The sequence below is a fragment of the Octopus sinensis genome, linkage group LG8 (genome assembly GCF_006345805.1).
Source record: "Octopus sinensis linkage group LG8, ASM634580v1, whole genome shotgun sequence".
Classification (NCBI taxonomy): Eukaryota; Metazoa; Mollusca; class Cephalopoda; order Octopoda; family Octopodidae; genus Octopus; species Octopus sinensis.
This window is the reverse complement of record NC_043004.1, coordinates 79,381,301-79,397,800: the sequence shown is the minus strand read 5'-3', so window position 1 is coordinate 79,397,800 and position 16,500 is coordinate 79,381,301. Positions and strand designations below refer to the sequence as shown.

The following is a 16,500-nucleotide window of genomic DNA, read 5'->3' as shown; positions in this document are numbered from 1 at the left end:
TGAATCTCTCTCTATATATATATATATATATATATCATCATCATCGTTTAACGTCCGTTTTCCGCGCTAGCACGGGTTGGACGGTTCGACCGGGGTCTGGGAAGCCAGGAGCTGCTCCAGGCTCCAGTCTGATCTGGCAGAGTTTCTACGGCTGGATGCCCTTCCTAACGCCAACCACTCTGCGAATATATATATATGTGTGTGTGTGTGTGTGCGTGTAGGCATGGCTGCAGCTGTGTGGTAAGAAGCTTACTTCCCAACCACATGGTTCCAAGTTCAGTCTCACTGCATGGCACCTTGGGCAAGTGTCTTCTACTATAGCCTTGTGGGTGGATTTGATAGACAGAAACTGAAAGAAGCCCATCTTGTGTGTGAATGTACACACAATTGGATGAAGAATTGTAAATTAGTAGTACTAAACTGTGCTTGTGTAGATAGGTTTCGGAAAGAAAGTCAAGAAAGAACCAATATCAAGAATGGTTAGGGATGTTGGCAGGGAATTTACGATAAGTAGAAAAACCACTAACAACAGGGCCAGTGCCGAGGCCTTCAGCCCTTCCAATATCTGCTTTCTGTCTATGAGTTCTATAGGGGGAGTCTCCTCCACAGATTTTTTTTTAAACTTCCTCCAACTATTACATCCATTTATACCAGATGGAAATAATTACAACTAACTTGTAAAGCAGAAATCTATATTTTGTTTTTGTATTTGGCTGTGAAGATTCTTGTGAATTCTTGTGTTGAAACAAATTTTGTTGTCTTGGGACGGTCATCACACCAATAATAACACATGCACTGGTTCAATATCACTTCTTTATTGTTAGTCAATTGATTAAATATGAAACAAACAAATGATTGATTATTTGGTTTGTTAGATATTTAACCAATTGACTAACAATAAAGAAGTAATATTGAACCAGTGTGTGTATTATTATCATTGGTGACCCTCCCAAGATACAATAGACTGAAAGGTATAGTTTTGTATGATCATCCATATCACTGTAAATCTGTTATTAGGTAAAATTTTAAATATTCCAAACCAAATATACAACAGGTCATAACACCTCACCCACCTCTCGACTGTCTCACCCACCCATGTCCTCCATCCTTCCATATTCCTGACATAACCTTACTTGGTTCTTCATTGATTCAGTCTTTGTGTTTCATTGGATTAAAAAGTTCCATATAAGTTATTTGAGGTGCCCTCACTTTTGGCAATCCAAGTGATCTTGTTTCGTGTGTAGCACCAACCCTGAGTAAAGAGATGTGATTAAGCTTTTCGTTACCATACTCTTCTGTTTAAATTCACTCCTTTTGCTTCGATTAATTTTGAAAACAATGAAGAATGTAGTGAAATAACTTTGTTGTTATTTAACTGGTGTTTGGGACATAAATAAACATGCAATTTTGATGGAAGGTTTTTTATTTTAGATAATTTTAGGATAGTAAGTTTGTATCAGAGAACCAAGGTTAATCGTGGGCAGGTTGGTATCAAATGTGTTAAACATTCAAACAGGTGCAGGAGTGGCTGTGTGGTAAGTAGCTTGCTTACCAACCACATGGTTCCAGGTTCAGTCTCACTGCATGGCACCTTGGGCAAGTGTCTTCTACTATAGCCTCGGGCTGACCAAAGCCTTGTGAGTGTATTTGGTAGACGGAAACTGAAAGAAGCCCATTGTGTGTATATATATATATATATGTTTGTGTGTCTGTGTTTGTTCCCCCAACATCACTTGGCAACCAATGCTAGTGTGTTTATGTCCCCGTAACTTAGCGGTTCGGCAAAAGAGACCGATAGAATAAGTACTAGGCTTACAAAGAATAAGTCCTGGGGTCGATTTGTTCAACTAAAGCGGTGCTCCAGCATGGCCGAAGTCAAATGACAAATGAATTAAAGAAAAAAACCTCATCATTTAATATCCATCTTCCTTGCTGGTATAGTTTGGGCAGTTTGACAGGAGCTGGTAAGGCTGGTGGGGGTACATTAGGCTCCATTGACTACTTTGGTGTGATTTCTCTGGCTGGATCCCCTTCCTAATGCCAACTATGCTACAGAGTGGAGTGGGCACTTTTTACATGACACCAGCACCAAGAGAGTCACTGAGTAACTTGCAAGACAAAACCCCCTCAGCTAGTAGGAGGGAGTAGTAGAGAGGGTGGTGGTGGTGGTGGCAGCAGTTTTGTGCCAGTTGATGAGAATACAAAGAATGTTACTTTGAGTTCTGCACAGTTCTGTTTTCACAGTAGGGGAGTCATGACACAACTGGCCAAAAGTTTATAATGCATCGGTGGCGGCACTGCACAGTGTCTTTGGTAAAGTTAGTCAACCGACTGTGGCTCAGTCTACCTAGTTTTAAATAGTTGAGCTGGCAGAACCGTTAGCATGCCGGGTGAAACGCTTAGCAGTATTTTGTCTGCCGTTACGTTCTGAGTTCAAATTCCGCCGAGGTCGACTTTGCCTTTCATCCTTTCAGGGCCGATAAATAAAGTACCAGTTTCGCACTGGGGTCGATGTAATCAACTTTATCCCTTTGTCTGTCCTTGTTTGTCCCCTCTGTTTAGCCCCTTGTGGGCAATAAAGAAATAAAATAGTTTTCCTAAGAAGTGGGCATTTAAATAATAATTATATATATTCATCTTGGAAAACGAATTTAATCTTGGGCATTAACCCATTAACAGTTAAGGTGGCCACATCAGGCCAGGATATTCTACATGTTTTATGTTCTTATTAGCCTGATCTAGCCTCTCACACCCATTCTACAATGCCATTTTGAATGTTAACAATCCCATCATCAAAATCTCAAAGCCACGAGATAATGTGTGAGTAATTCAAAACAGTGTGAATAAATATGCATTACATTTGGTTGTTGAATATGGATGCTAAACGATTAACATATGAGCTTCTTCATTTGAGACTCTTTCTAGGCCAACCAATTTGTAATAAAAGACAGAAAAGCTTAAAATTCACAAAATCCTTGCTCAAATTTCATTTTGTTCCTCAGTTACTGTCTGTTGCGTCCATATTCTCCCAAACTATCATCGTCACAATAGAGCTACTCCCCTACTATATCTCCTGTTCTTTCCCTGATTATTAGGATATATCTATTGTCCTACACTGTTACAATAGTGCTACTCCCCCACTATGCTAGTTACAAAAGTGTTAACCTATAATGTTTATTAGGAGAGAGCTACTCCTCTTCCAGTTTTACCACAGTAGAGCTACTCCTTAGTATATTTGTTATAATAGTGCTGCTAACCTACTTCACCCACATAGTGGAAAATAATTCCTAAGATTTTATTACTGTTAACGTGATATTCAGTGATAGTGTAATATAGAAGTGTTACATCACTCTGAATCATGTATGACTGTCTTTCTCGTGTCCACCACCACCATCATCATCATTATTATTATTATTATTACAGATCAACTTTCACAGTATTGCAGTAAGACAGATGATTCATGGGAAATCAAATGCTGAACAGCTGTTCGGTTTATTAGCAACATTACTGATCAAAAGGAGGAAGTTGCTAATTAACTGAACGAATAAAATGCTAGACTAAATATTTCACAGTATTAGTTTTAATGATTCTGTAGTCCCGGTTCAGAGACAACAAAACAAGTTCTTTCCCCTGTTTCTTTCTTTCTTTTCTTCTCTTTGATACATCAAACATATTTATATGTGAGCATAATTGCATGACGTCCATATAATTGAGTCAAGACTTTTGAAAAGGTTGCAAGACCCAACAAAAATTTTAGGAGAATAAAAATAAGGAATAAGTGGAAATTTTACCGGTGAGTGTGTTAAATTATAAGGCACAAAAAGAAAATGACTCCCCCAGACATAACAGAATAATTAATAATTGTTGATTTTTTAATGTATCTTCTACTTTATTTACATAAGAACAGTTTAGCTTCCTTTTTTTTTATTGAAATGTTGTTTCAAAGTTATCTTTTTTTTTCTTTTTTTTTTTTACTTATTTTCAGTCATTAGACTGTGGCTATGCTGGGGCATTGCCTTGAAGAATTTATTAGCCAAATGAATTGACTCCAGGCCTTATTTTTTTTTTTAAGACTGGTACTTATTCTATTGGTCTCTTTTGCTGAACCACTAAGTTACTGGGACATAAACACACCAACACTGGTTGTCAAGCAGCTGTGGGAGACACACACACACACATGATGGGTTTCTTTCAGTTTCTGTCTACCAAATCCACTGACAAGGTTTTGGTTGGCCTGCGACTATATTAGAAGACATTTGCCCAAAGTGCCACACAGTGGGACTGAACCCTGAACCAAGTGGTTGGGAAGCAACTTTTGATACCAACATATTAACCCTTGTAATATCAACCTGCCTGACACCGTCACCCATTCTTTTATACAAACTTCCTGTATAAAGTGATCTCAATCAAAGCCTATCAAATTTTTATGTTAATTTATGTTCCAAACACCATCTCATTAATAACAATTATTTGACTAAATTTTTTGTTAAAGGGTTAAAAAAAATCTAAAAAGCAGAAACTATAGAATTTAGTATGTCTGATGGTAATATTTAGTTACTTTGCATATTAGATACAAATTTTGGCAGAAGGCCAGCAATTATGACCCCAAAAGGATAAATGGCAAAGTAGACCCTGATGGCATTTAAACACTCAACATAAATACTGCTCTGCATTCTGTCTTAATCAGTTTCTTTACATGCAGGGTGTTCAAAAAAAAGGCTCTCTGCAGTGATATATTTTGACGACACCATCAACACCGAGAGATATTACTCAAATATTGTCTATCCATTTGTAGGGGCCAACTCACTGAAAGTGAAATTAATAATGCATACTTTCAGCAAGATGGAGCTACAGCACATACTTCACGCATCACCATGGCGCTGCTTCAAGAGTTTTTCGGTGAACGGATTATTTTGAAGGGACTTTGGCCACCAAGACCATCTGATTTAACACTGCTAGACTTTTTTTTCTGGGAAGCAGTGGTACTGGTTTGGGTGCTTTTCACATGATGCCAATATAATTGTAAAAGAAACCTTTTTGAAGGGGTAGATCCAGAAAGATGTGTGATGAAGTGGTGAGAGAGGATCTGTAAACATTGGGATTAACAGAGAGGATGACAAGGGACCAAAACTCCTGGCAGTTTGCTGTGCTTGAAATGACACATCATGCTAAGTTAAAGGCTGGTTGTTGTCATATACAGGTTTGTCCCCTACATCCCTCTCCAGCTGAGCATTCCTAATCTTATGGGCTTGCGAGTACAGGTGCCACATAAAATGCACCTGTACTGGTGCCACATAAACATACCCATGCCAGTACTGCCTAAAAGCACCTAGTACTCTCTGTGAAGTGGTTGGCATTAGGAAGAGCATCTAGTCATAGAAACCATGTCAAAACAGACATGAAACCTAGGCAGTGCTTCAGCTGACCTGCTCCTGTCAAACCATCCAACTCATGCCAACATGGAAAACAGACATTTAATGATGATGTATAAATAGATGTATGTATATATATATAATTACAAAGAAGGAACGAACAAGCAAAATGCTATTACTTTAGAGCTGAACTTTTATAATTCAAACATAATTGCAAAGTTGTTGGAGTAGATAAGTGATAAGAAATAATGTGTCTCTTACAGTTCCTGTGCATAGGGTGGTTGGCACTAGGAAGGGAATCCAGCTGTAGAAACCAAGCCAAAACAGACAACTGGGACCTGATACGGCCCCTGGCCATGTCAGTCCTTGTCAAGCTATCCAACCCATGCCAGCATGGAAAGCAGATGTTAAATGATGATGGTGTGTAAGTCATTGAGCAAAGATTTCCTTATAAGCCAGCTATTCCGTCTACAGAGAGGAAGAGTCGAGCAATATCCTTTATAAAGGATGTTAGTCATTTTCAGTTCCATCATTGAAGAATCAAGGAATACTCTTGATAAATAACTATAAATATATTCTCCATAATTAAGTTCTTTAAGCAAGAGGTCAAACAACTTGCGTTAAACTGGCAATAATTCAACATAAACTAAAGTAGAAATGGATTAAGCAATGCAGATGGAAGTTCTTAGTTATGAGTTGCTTATGATGCATCTATATTTATATATTTTGTCAAGACAAGGGGAAGACGCGCACACACCCAAGTGCTTTATAATGTGTGCTTCTTTCTCCTAGTTCTACAATGGAAAACCCTGTCTCCAATTATTTTTTTTCTATAACATCCTCCAGCTATTACACTCAATTACACCTGCTGGAAAATGCTCTCAAAATAATTCTAATTAACTTGCAAACAAGAAATCTGTGGTTTTCTTTCTTTTTTTTTTTTAATTTCTTTATGGTCATCCATTTCACTGAATAAATCAGTTACTAAGGAAAATTAGAAATATTTCACACTAAATCATGTGACAAGTCATAACACCACACCAACCTCTCAACTGTTTCACTCACCCATGTCCTCCATCCTTCTATGCTACAGGAGTAACCTCATTTGGTTCTTGTGCTACCTTCAATATTAAACTAGTGCTTTAGTGATAGATGGTAAATGTTTATATTTTTCATTCCCTTCGAAATTTATCCCTAATAGTGGTTTGGATTTTGGCTATTCCTTCTAGCGTGCCAGGTATCCTCTGATGGTTACCTCCTATGTGTTTAAATGTACACTGTATTTATATATATATATATATATATATATATATATATATAATATATATATATATATATATATATATATAAATTTATTAAGGTGGCTATTTGCAATTTAAAAACCAAAAGGCACAAGTGACAATTGTGTGTGTGTGTATATATATATATTTGGAAAATAAGGATAAACACAGGTTTATATTATAGTTCCTACATGCATGTAAACGCACCCCTGTGTCATGCAAATGCTGGTGACACATAAAAGCACCCATTACACTCCTGGAATGGTTGGCATTAGGAAGGGCATCCAGCCATAGAAAACCATGTCAAATCAGACTGGAGTCTGGTGCAGCCTTCCAGTGTGCCAGCCCAGTCAAACCATCCAACCCATGCCAGCATGATGTTAAATGATGATGGTACACACTCACACATGTATTTACTGAGGTTTTCTATGTTTATTCTCCAACGTATCTTCGACTCTGTATCGACAACCAGTCATTTCATGAATGAGACTTTCTAATATGTATGTATTTTACCATTACGTTTAGGCTCCATTGTATCCAACTCAGATAGCAGCAACATTCCTACTGATAGCCATGCTCCTGTAAATATGAAGAGAACAGATGCCAGCTCTAATCAAGTGTCTGTAACACAAGTGCCTGACATTTCCTATTCAAGTAGTGAAGATGAAGACTTCTATGATGCTGAAGAATACCGGTATGGTTCTCCAAAGACTACCTCAGAGTGAGTATAGCTGCAACACAGACAACTTTGACACTTTACAAGATTTCATACTATGTTAAAAGTATTAACTGATGTGTCTTTGAGGTTGCACCCTAATCTCAAATAAATTACTAAAGCCAAATTTTGTACCACAAAGAAGTTGTTAGGGACAAATGAGCCCTCATCAATTATGTTGTTTCCTTATGCTTATGTTAAAGGGTGACTTCAGTTTCAAAAGAAGTCTAGTCTTTTTTTTTTTTTTCTTCACAAAATGGTATTGTTTTTTCATTGGCGTCTTCTAGCAAATTACACATCATGAATGCATTTTGAAAATGTTTATATGTGTGTTTCATAATGTGAAGGATTAAAAGGAATAATTGGTTGAAAAGCTTCTGTGAAATGTTTATATATACACACATGTGTATGTATGGATAGCTTATGTACACACACACACACACACACACACACACACATTGTTTACTTAAACCAATTTACAGACACCTTCAATTCATTAAGTTTTCAATGGAAGGTTTGATTAATTATGTTTAAGACAGATCTTTTGGGAATATATTCTTATATTTGCATCTCAGTTTTTTGTCCCTTAAAAAAAAAAGAACCCAAAAAACCTAATGAACCTATAAAGAAAGTGTTAATAACTTATGCGTTGGAGTAAAGATTGTTTGCCAACATAACATGGTTGTCCTGGTTTAGGATGAATGTTACTGTAATTTTAGCCCCAGGAGGCATCGTCTCCAGCTGGCTGTATGATACGATCTGTGTCCTTATATTTTCGAACAAGGGAATCTAAATTCCGTTGTTCGAAAATATAAGGAGACAGATCATGTTGTATAGCCAGCTGGAGACGATTCCCTTGTTCGAAAATATAAGGACATGGATCATGTTGTATAGCCAGCTGGAAACAATGTCTCCTGGGGCTAAATTATAGCAACATACATCCTAAACCAGGACTGCCATGTTATGTTGGCAAAAATCTTTACTACAAAGTACTGTTGCTGAATATCTCTTGTGAGATTTTAAAATAGTAATTTTCTAACTTGTGTGTTGTTTGATTAACAGCTGTAGCTGTGTTGTATTTTGGTCTACTTAACAAAAAAAAAAAAAAAGAAAGAAAATAAAACTGGTTGATTTTTACTTCAAGAATCATAATGGTATTGAAACTGCATGGAATAAGTCATTGCTTTGCCCACATGCTCTGAGTGAGTTCTCTGTGGGGGAAAAATCCAGTGCCAACAATATCCAATTTTTACAGCTAACAAAGGAGCCAGAAGAGGAATGATTTGCAAATAGTTTTTGCTCAGCTCCCCTCCTCCTTTGATATTGTAAAACCATCCATGGCTTCCAACATCACATTACATCTGTATTGTGTGTTACAGGTGTAACAGTTTTGCCAGTTTCTTTTATGCCATCTCCCTTAATTTTCTTTAAGGTCCCAAAGGGAACATTACAGCCCCATTTGAGATACATGTGATTTAGGCCACTCTTGGTTTGCTACAAATAGCAACCAAATCTCTCAAATCACAATGTTCTATCTAAGGGAGGAAAAAAAAGGACATCAAATCAGTGGGTTTCAACCAGGTTTCATATGACTTTTGGGGGTTCATGTTTTTTTATCTGAAAAAAATTCCTTCTTAAACTTATGTTAAAAATATTATATGTTGGTGTGTAGTGAATATTGTAGCAGTGGTTCACAAGAATAACAGTTAAATTTTCCCTTACTTGAGGCTTATCAATGCCATGCACACCATCGTCATTTTATTTAACCAAATTCATGCTTTGATATATAGGAAAACAGTGAATAAAACATTGACTGATATTGCAGAAAGCTTGTTGGGCTGAATGAAATTGAAACCACATTCAATCTCCATCTGCATTTAACAAGTGACAATTCAGTGTACAGCATTAACAAGTTCCAAGTTGGGCTAAATATATCTGTTGTTCTTGCATGACACTGTAGTGATAATGTTGACCTCATTCTAATATGTATTGTGTTTTTAGCATAACATGTCTTCAGAGATTTTCTCTTTGATAAAAGCTTACAGCATCATGTCTTTCAAAGGTGTATATCTTTAAGTATTATTCATGCATTATCTTTTGTATTTTAATTGACTGTTTGTAGTATTCTGTCTGTTTTTAGCTGTGACTTAAAATTTGTGTTCATTAAATTAATTCTTTGAAAAATGTTAGTTTAAATTCATGATTTATATAATATTATTTATTCATACCATTATTTAATTACTTAAACTGTGATAATTACTTGAAAAGGTAAACCATGTTGTTGCAAGAACAATATTTAAATACATTTGGTCTTATCTAAGAAATGTACCACTTTGTAAGACTGTTCCAAGTCTGTTAATTCAGGTTTAAAATTCCTGAAGAAAAAAATGGAAAATAAAAAGATAATTTCAAACAAAACACATTGATAATTGCTTTCATTTTTCATAATTTCAATTCAACATAACTAACTTTTAATTTTCAAATTTTTTATCTAACTCTGTTTATCCAAGAAATAACCATCAATTATAGAGTTCACCAATTCCAAACTCTTTGACTATTTTAAAGAAGCAACCACTGCTCACCTGATAGCATTTGATTGTTTTGCTTTTGTTGTTCTTGTTTTATTTTCCACCATTCTGTTCCTATTTAAACTTTAGATCTCATACATAGCTGTCCATAATTTTAGATGCTGGTATAGTATTCCTACCAATAATGCCAGTTTGTTAATTAAAACCTTTTGACTCTACTCCTTAGATATCTTTTTGAATTGTAGCTTAAGTGTTCTATTACAGTGATAGATCTCTAGATAGTTGGCAATGGTTGTTTAACAAGCAAGCATTGCCCATCTGAATCAGCTTAAATTTTCAGTGTAGATTAATTAATAAATTATAATGGATCAACTAATTTTGATTGTTCTAGTTGATCACAGTTAAGATGCACAGACTGAATGAAATCCTCCCCATTTAAGACACAGCCCTAATTACTTTAAGTAATTAGTAATATAGCCACTGTCTATTAATACAATTATCCAAATTGGCTGACTGGCTTCATAATATATTGAGTTTGTGCATAATTATCGCGGCTTTTTCAACAAATTTTATTCAACAAAAACAATAACAACATGTTACAAAAACATCTTTAAATGATTATTCCGAAGCATATTCACCATCTACTTCAATTACTGCTTCCTATTTGCTTGGCAGACGGTCAGACCATCATTTAAAATGTTTTTGGTAAATATTGTTATTGCATTTCTTGAATAAAATTTGTTGAAAAAATGCTGCAATAATTCTGCACCAACCCATCTAAGTAATTTACTTAAAAATTGTTCCATTTGTCAGGTATTGATATGAATTATCTTATTTTACCTTTGTGCCATTTCTTTCTGGTTTCTGACTATACAAACTACATTGGATGTGTCATTGAATATTCCATCCCTTTGTGATAGAATATCCTTTCAGCATAACTGCTTCATTCCCTGAAAATGTCTTTAAGCTTGAAACATCTGTTTTATTCTAAATCATTTTCATCCCATCTCTGTTTATCATAATGTTCAACATTCCAGGCTCCCTTTCTCTTTTCATTGTCCAAGTCTCATTGACGTACACTATTACATTTTTCAGTATATAGTTGATTTCATTTACTTTAAAAGCTGCACATTGGTTATTTAATTGTGCATGTCAATCTGCAGCTTTTCAAGCCAACATTTTAGTATTGTCAGAGCAAGAATTTTCATTCTGTATCTTCCATCATTGCACATTGAAACAATGAGACAGAGTCAGAATAATTGTTTTGATGATATTAAATCATTGTCAAATTTTAAAAGAAATAGTGAAACTAGAATTATCACCATGGTGACTCTCTTCATTTTGGTCTTGATGTAGAACATCTGCAACTTCAAGAGAAACCAGTTCAATAATTAAAAGAGCATCTCACTTATTTTTGTCTTGATGTCTTACAGAAAATCTGCAACTTCAGGAGAAGCCAGTCCAATGCAAACGCCAGCTGAAGAAAGTCCTGTTGAAACGGCTCTTCCACGTGTTATCACTTCTGAAGACGATATATTTGATGGTAATTCTTTACTCTTTGTATTCTTTTCCTTGTTTCTGTCATTGGGTTGCGGCCATGCTTGGGCACAGTTTTGAAGGGCTCAGTTGAACAAATTGGCCACAGTGCTTATTTTTTAAGTGCGATACTTATTTTATCAATCTCTTTTGCTGAACCACTAAGTTATGGGCACATTAACAAACCAGCAGCAGTTAACAAGTAGTGGGTGGGGGACAAACACCAAGACAAACTCTCACTTATATCATCATCTTCATTGTTTAGCATCCATTTTCCATGCTAGCATGGGTTGGACGGTTTGACTGAGGACTGGCAAGCCAGGAGGCTGCACCAGGCTCCAATCTGATGTGGCAAGGTTTCTACAGCTGGATGCCCTTCCTAACACTAACCACTCCAAGAGTGTTGTGGGTGCTTTTTACTGGCATGGGCCAGTCACACAGCATTGGCATCAACAACGTTTGGATGGTGCTTTTTATGTGCCACTAGCATGAAAGCCAGTCAGAGGGCACTGGCATCAACCACATCTGGATGGTGCATTTTACATGTCCCCAGCATGGGAGCCAGTCGGGGGTATTAGCATTGACCGTGTTCGAATGGTGCTTTTTACGTGCCACTGGTTCAGTAGCCAGTCAGAGGGCACTGGCAGAAAGAGTAGTGGCGGGAGCATAAGTAGGTACAGGTATGAGTTAAAAAGTTTGTTTCTCAACATCATGGTTTTCAGATTCAGTCTTACAGCATGGCACCTTAAGCAAGTGTTCGACCTCAGGCCAATCAAAGCCTTGTGGGTGAATTTGGTCAATGGAAACGGAAAGAAACCCACCTTGTGTGCATGCCTTATCATCTCAGCATCATGTGATAATTGTAAATGAGTGTCACTATTATAAGAGCACTGTCATTCATTTATTTGTTCCATTTCAAGTCTTCCATTAAAACATGTTCAGTTATGGAGAAATATTAGCTTGCTTGCAAAGAAAGTGAGGGTTGACAACTGTAAAGGCATCCTCCTATTGAAAATGTGCTTCAACCAATTCCTTCTGATCCAAGCAAACATGGAAAAATTGACATTAAAATGATGATGATGATGATAATGATCCTTTACCTACAAATAATCTCATGTCAGTGTATGTTAATTTGTAATATTTTCATCAGTGGTTTCGTTAATATTACACCATTGACGTGTTGTTAGAATTATTAGTATATCAGGGAAAATGCTTTGCAGTATTTCTTCTGAATTTACGTTCTAAGTTCAAATTCCACTGAGGTCAACTTTACCTTTCGTCCTTTCGGGGTCAATGAAATAAATACCAGTTGAGCACTGGGGTCAATGTAATTGACTTACCCTTCACCTGAAATTGGTGGCTTTGTGCCAGAGTTTGAAACTATTATTACCTCCACCTTAGTGAAGGCATTGTTTTCAGTTTCATTTGTTTGTCTGTGGACAAGATATCTCATGAGCCACTGGATGGATTCAGATGAAACTTCCAGAGATGTTTGGCCTTGTGACTGGCATGAACTGATTAGGTTTTGTGATTGATCCAGTACCAGACACGAATTCTGGATTATTTTTCTATTTTTTTTTTTTAACTTAATTTTCGAGAGCAGTCAGGTTCATTTTTAATATTCTTGTTTGTAGGAGCAGTCGAGTTTATTTCAGATACTCTCATTTTAAAAATCATATGTGGCTACTCGTTGAGAGGACTTTAGTGTTGACTTGACTCTGAGTGCTGCTGCTGTTGTTGTAATTTATTATTATTAAGTAAGGCAGCAAGCTGCCTGAATTGTTAGCAAACCAGACAGAATGCTTACTGGCATTTTGTTTGTCTTTATGGTCTGGGTTCAAATTTCACTGAAGTCAACTTTACCTTTCATCATTTTGGGGTCGATAGAATAAATATCTACTGAGTACTGGGGTCGATGTCATCAACATTCCCCTCTCCAGTGAAATTGCTGGCCTTGTGCCAAAATTTGAAAAAAGTGGTGAGCTGGCAGTATTGTTAGCATGCCAGGTAAAATGCTTAGTAGCATCTCCCCCAGCTTTATGTTCTGAGTTCAGACTCTGCAGAGGTCAACTTTGCCGTCCATCCTTTCAGAGGTAGATAGCCTAAGTACCAGATGAGCAGTGGAGTTGGTGTAATCAACTTCTCCCATCATCTGAAATTGCTGGCCTTGAGCCAAAATTTGAAATCATTATTATTAATATTTTCCAATATTGTGTAATTACATGCTTGTGTGGAAAAAACCCAACAAATTGTGATTTTTTTTTTAAGCTGTTAATATTTTCTACTTTTATTATTCCAACTTTTTTTTTTTAATTCCAGAACTTTATGATGAAGAAGATAGAGAAGAATGTAAGTATCCTGCTTCAATACAGTTAAATATATTATATATATATAATATACGAGGCAGGTATGGGTGTGTGATAAGTAGCTTGCTTATGAACAACATGATTCCAGATTCAGTCCCGCTGCATGGCACTTTGGGCAAGTGTTGTCTACTGTAGCCTCAGGCCAACCAAAGCCTTGTGAGTGAATTTGGTAGATGGAAACTGAAAGAATCCCGTTGTGTATCTGTATGTGTATATATATATATATATGTGTGTGTATGTTTGTGTCTGTATTCCCCCCACCACCATGGCTTGACAACTGATGCTGGTGTGTTTACGTCCCCGTAACTTAGAAGTTTGGCAAAAGAGACTGATAGAATAAGTACTAGGCTTACAAAGAATAAGTCCTGGGGTCAATTTGTTCAACTTAAAGCAGCCTCCAGCATGGCTGCAGTCGAATGACTGAAGCAAGAAAAAGAATAAAAGAAGATATATATATTTAGTTATGTTATATTCTGTTAAGAGCATAGTAGAGTACAGTACAAATCTTGTCCACCTTCAGATTTCATCCTGTGCTATGCAGTAGTAGTATCATACGTACTTCCAGGTTTGCATTTGGGCATCTGTCATGTGTGAATAGATAATTAAAAAAATTGGAGTGAACAATTGGACATTTATTTTTTAATCACTACAGTTGTTTCCATGCAATGTAGTTCTCCAGACATGCACAAACTTGATTATGTAATTGTTTCCTTGCATTATGAGCTCTAGTTGTGTTTCCTCAGGTGATATGTAAATATTGTCTCTGTAAGTTCAAATTCTCGGCTTCAAGAACATGCTCTTTTTCTCAATTATATATATATATATATATATATATACATATATACTGTTGTGTCTTGGGAGAGTCATTTTCTTTTTGTGGCTTATAATGTAACATACTCACCGGAAAAGGTTGCTAGATGCAACGAAAATTTTAGGAAAATAAGAATAAGAAATAAGTGGAAATTTTACAAGTGAGTGTGTTAAATCATAAGGCACAAAAAGAAAATGACTCTCCCCAGACACAACAGAATATGCTTCAACACACGAACTCATATAAAGAATTTTGCAAACCAAATCCAAAAACGAAATATATATATATATATATATATTTATTTATATATAACTTGTTTGTCCTTACTTCTACTTGTCTACCTGCTCAAGTTCAATCTCTTGAGCACTACGAAGTGTATTCTATGCAGAGAATGGTTGTCTCAAATCTATAAACTATATACATGTATGTGTAGGCTACTTTCAAGCCTTCGCCATAACTTGATTTATCTTTCCTATCTCTCTCTACGAAATTTAACCTTAGGCTACCTCAAGCCGTAATCCTATCTTTTCCCATCTTTCCGCCATTGGCGGTCTTTTTTTCCTCCTCTTCTTCTTCTTATGCTAAAACTTGAAAATCGCCATTACCATTACGATTCTGCAATTTAAACTCCCAATTCAACTTACTTTCTTCTTCAATTTCAACTCCCGGTCGATGCCCGCAGCAAGTTCTTAAAAATTTATCTTACTATTTTTATTCGTTGTTACTACGTTTATTCATACATTGATAACTTGATTCGTCTTACCCATCTCATTCGCTACGAAAATTTAACCTTTTAGGCTACTTTCAAGCCTTCGCCATAACTTGATTTATCTTTCCTATCTCTCTCTCTACGAAATTTAACCTTAGGCTACCTCAAGCCGTAATCCTATCTTTTCCCATCTTTCCGCCATTGGCGGTGCGCCCGCCCCCCCAACCCCCACCACCAATACCGATGAACACTGTCCTCACCCCCACCACCAATACCGGTGAACACTGTTCTCACCGCCACCACCAATACCGATGAACACTGTCCTCACCCCACCACCAATACCGGTGACACTGTTCTCACCGCCACCACCAATACCGATGAACACTGTCCTCACCCCCACCACCAATACCGGTGAACACTGTTCTCATCGCCACCACCAATACCGATGAACACTGTCCTCACCCCCACCACCAATACCGTGAACACTGTTCTCACCCCCACCACCAATACCGGTGAACACTGTTCTCACCGCCACCACCAATACCGGTGAACACTGTTCTCACCGCCACCACCAATACCGGTGAACACTGTTCTCACCGCCACACCAATACCGGTGAACACTGTTCTCACCGCCACCACCAATACCGGTGAACACTGTTCTCACCGCCACCAACCAATACCGGTGAACACTGTTCTCACCCCCACCACCAATACCGGTGAACACTGTTCTCACCGCCACCACCAATACCGGCGAACACTGTTCTCACCGCCACCACCAATACCGGTGAACACTGTTCTCACCGCCACCACCAATACCGGTGAACACTGTTCTCACCGCCACCACCAATACGGGTGAACACTGTTCTCACCGCCACCACCAATACCGGTGAACACTGTTCTCACCGCCACCACCAATACCGGTGAACACTGTTCTCACCGCCACCACCAATACCGGTGAACACTGTCCTCACCCCCACCACCAATACCGGTGAACAATGTCCTCACCCCCACCACCAATACCGGTGAACACTGTTCTCACCCCCACCACCAATACCGGTGAACACTGTTCTCACCGCCACCACCAATACCGGTGAACACTGTTCTCACCGCCACCACCAATACCGGTGAACACTGTTCTCACCCCCACCACCAATACCGGTGAACACTGTTCTCACCCCCACCA

The 16,500-nt window shown here is 37.5% G+C and overlaps 1 protein-coding gene and 1 long non-coding RNA gene across 4 annotated transcripts in view; one reads left to right on the top strand and one right to left on the bottom strand.

Annotated features, from left to right (window-relative positions):
- LOC115214930 (oxysterol-binding protein-related protein 9) overlaps nucleotides 1-16,500 on the top strand; it is a 138,136-nt gene that overhangs the window by 104,562 nt on the left and 17,074 nt on the right. For all 3 annotated transcript variants that reach the window (XM_029784009.2, XM_029784010.2, XM_036505513.1), the window contains 3 exons: nucleotides 7,178-7,373; nucleotides 11,329-11,438; nucleotides 13,751-13,780. In XM_029784009.2, coding sequence (XP_029639869.1) covers nucleotides 7,178-7,373; nucleotides 11,329-11,438; nucleotides 13,751-13,780 — 336 coding nt within the window. The remainder of the gene's footprint in view (nucleotides 1-7,177; nucleotides 7,374-11,328; nucleotides 11,439-13,750; nucleotides 13,781-16,500) is intronic.
- Nucleotides 3,207-14,550, bottom strand: LOC118764602. The gene is made up of 3 exons (XR_005000417.1): nucleotides 14,420-14,550; nucleotides 7,097-7,100; nucleotides 3,207-3,219 (listed from the first exon to the last, which is right to left on the bottom strand). It is a non-coding gene; the product is annotated as an uncharacterized LOC118764602 (long non-coding RNA).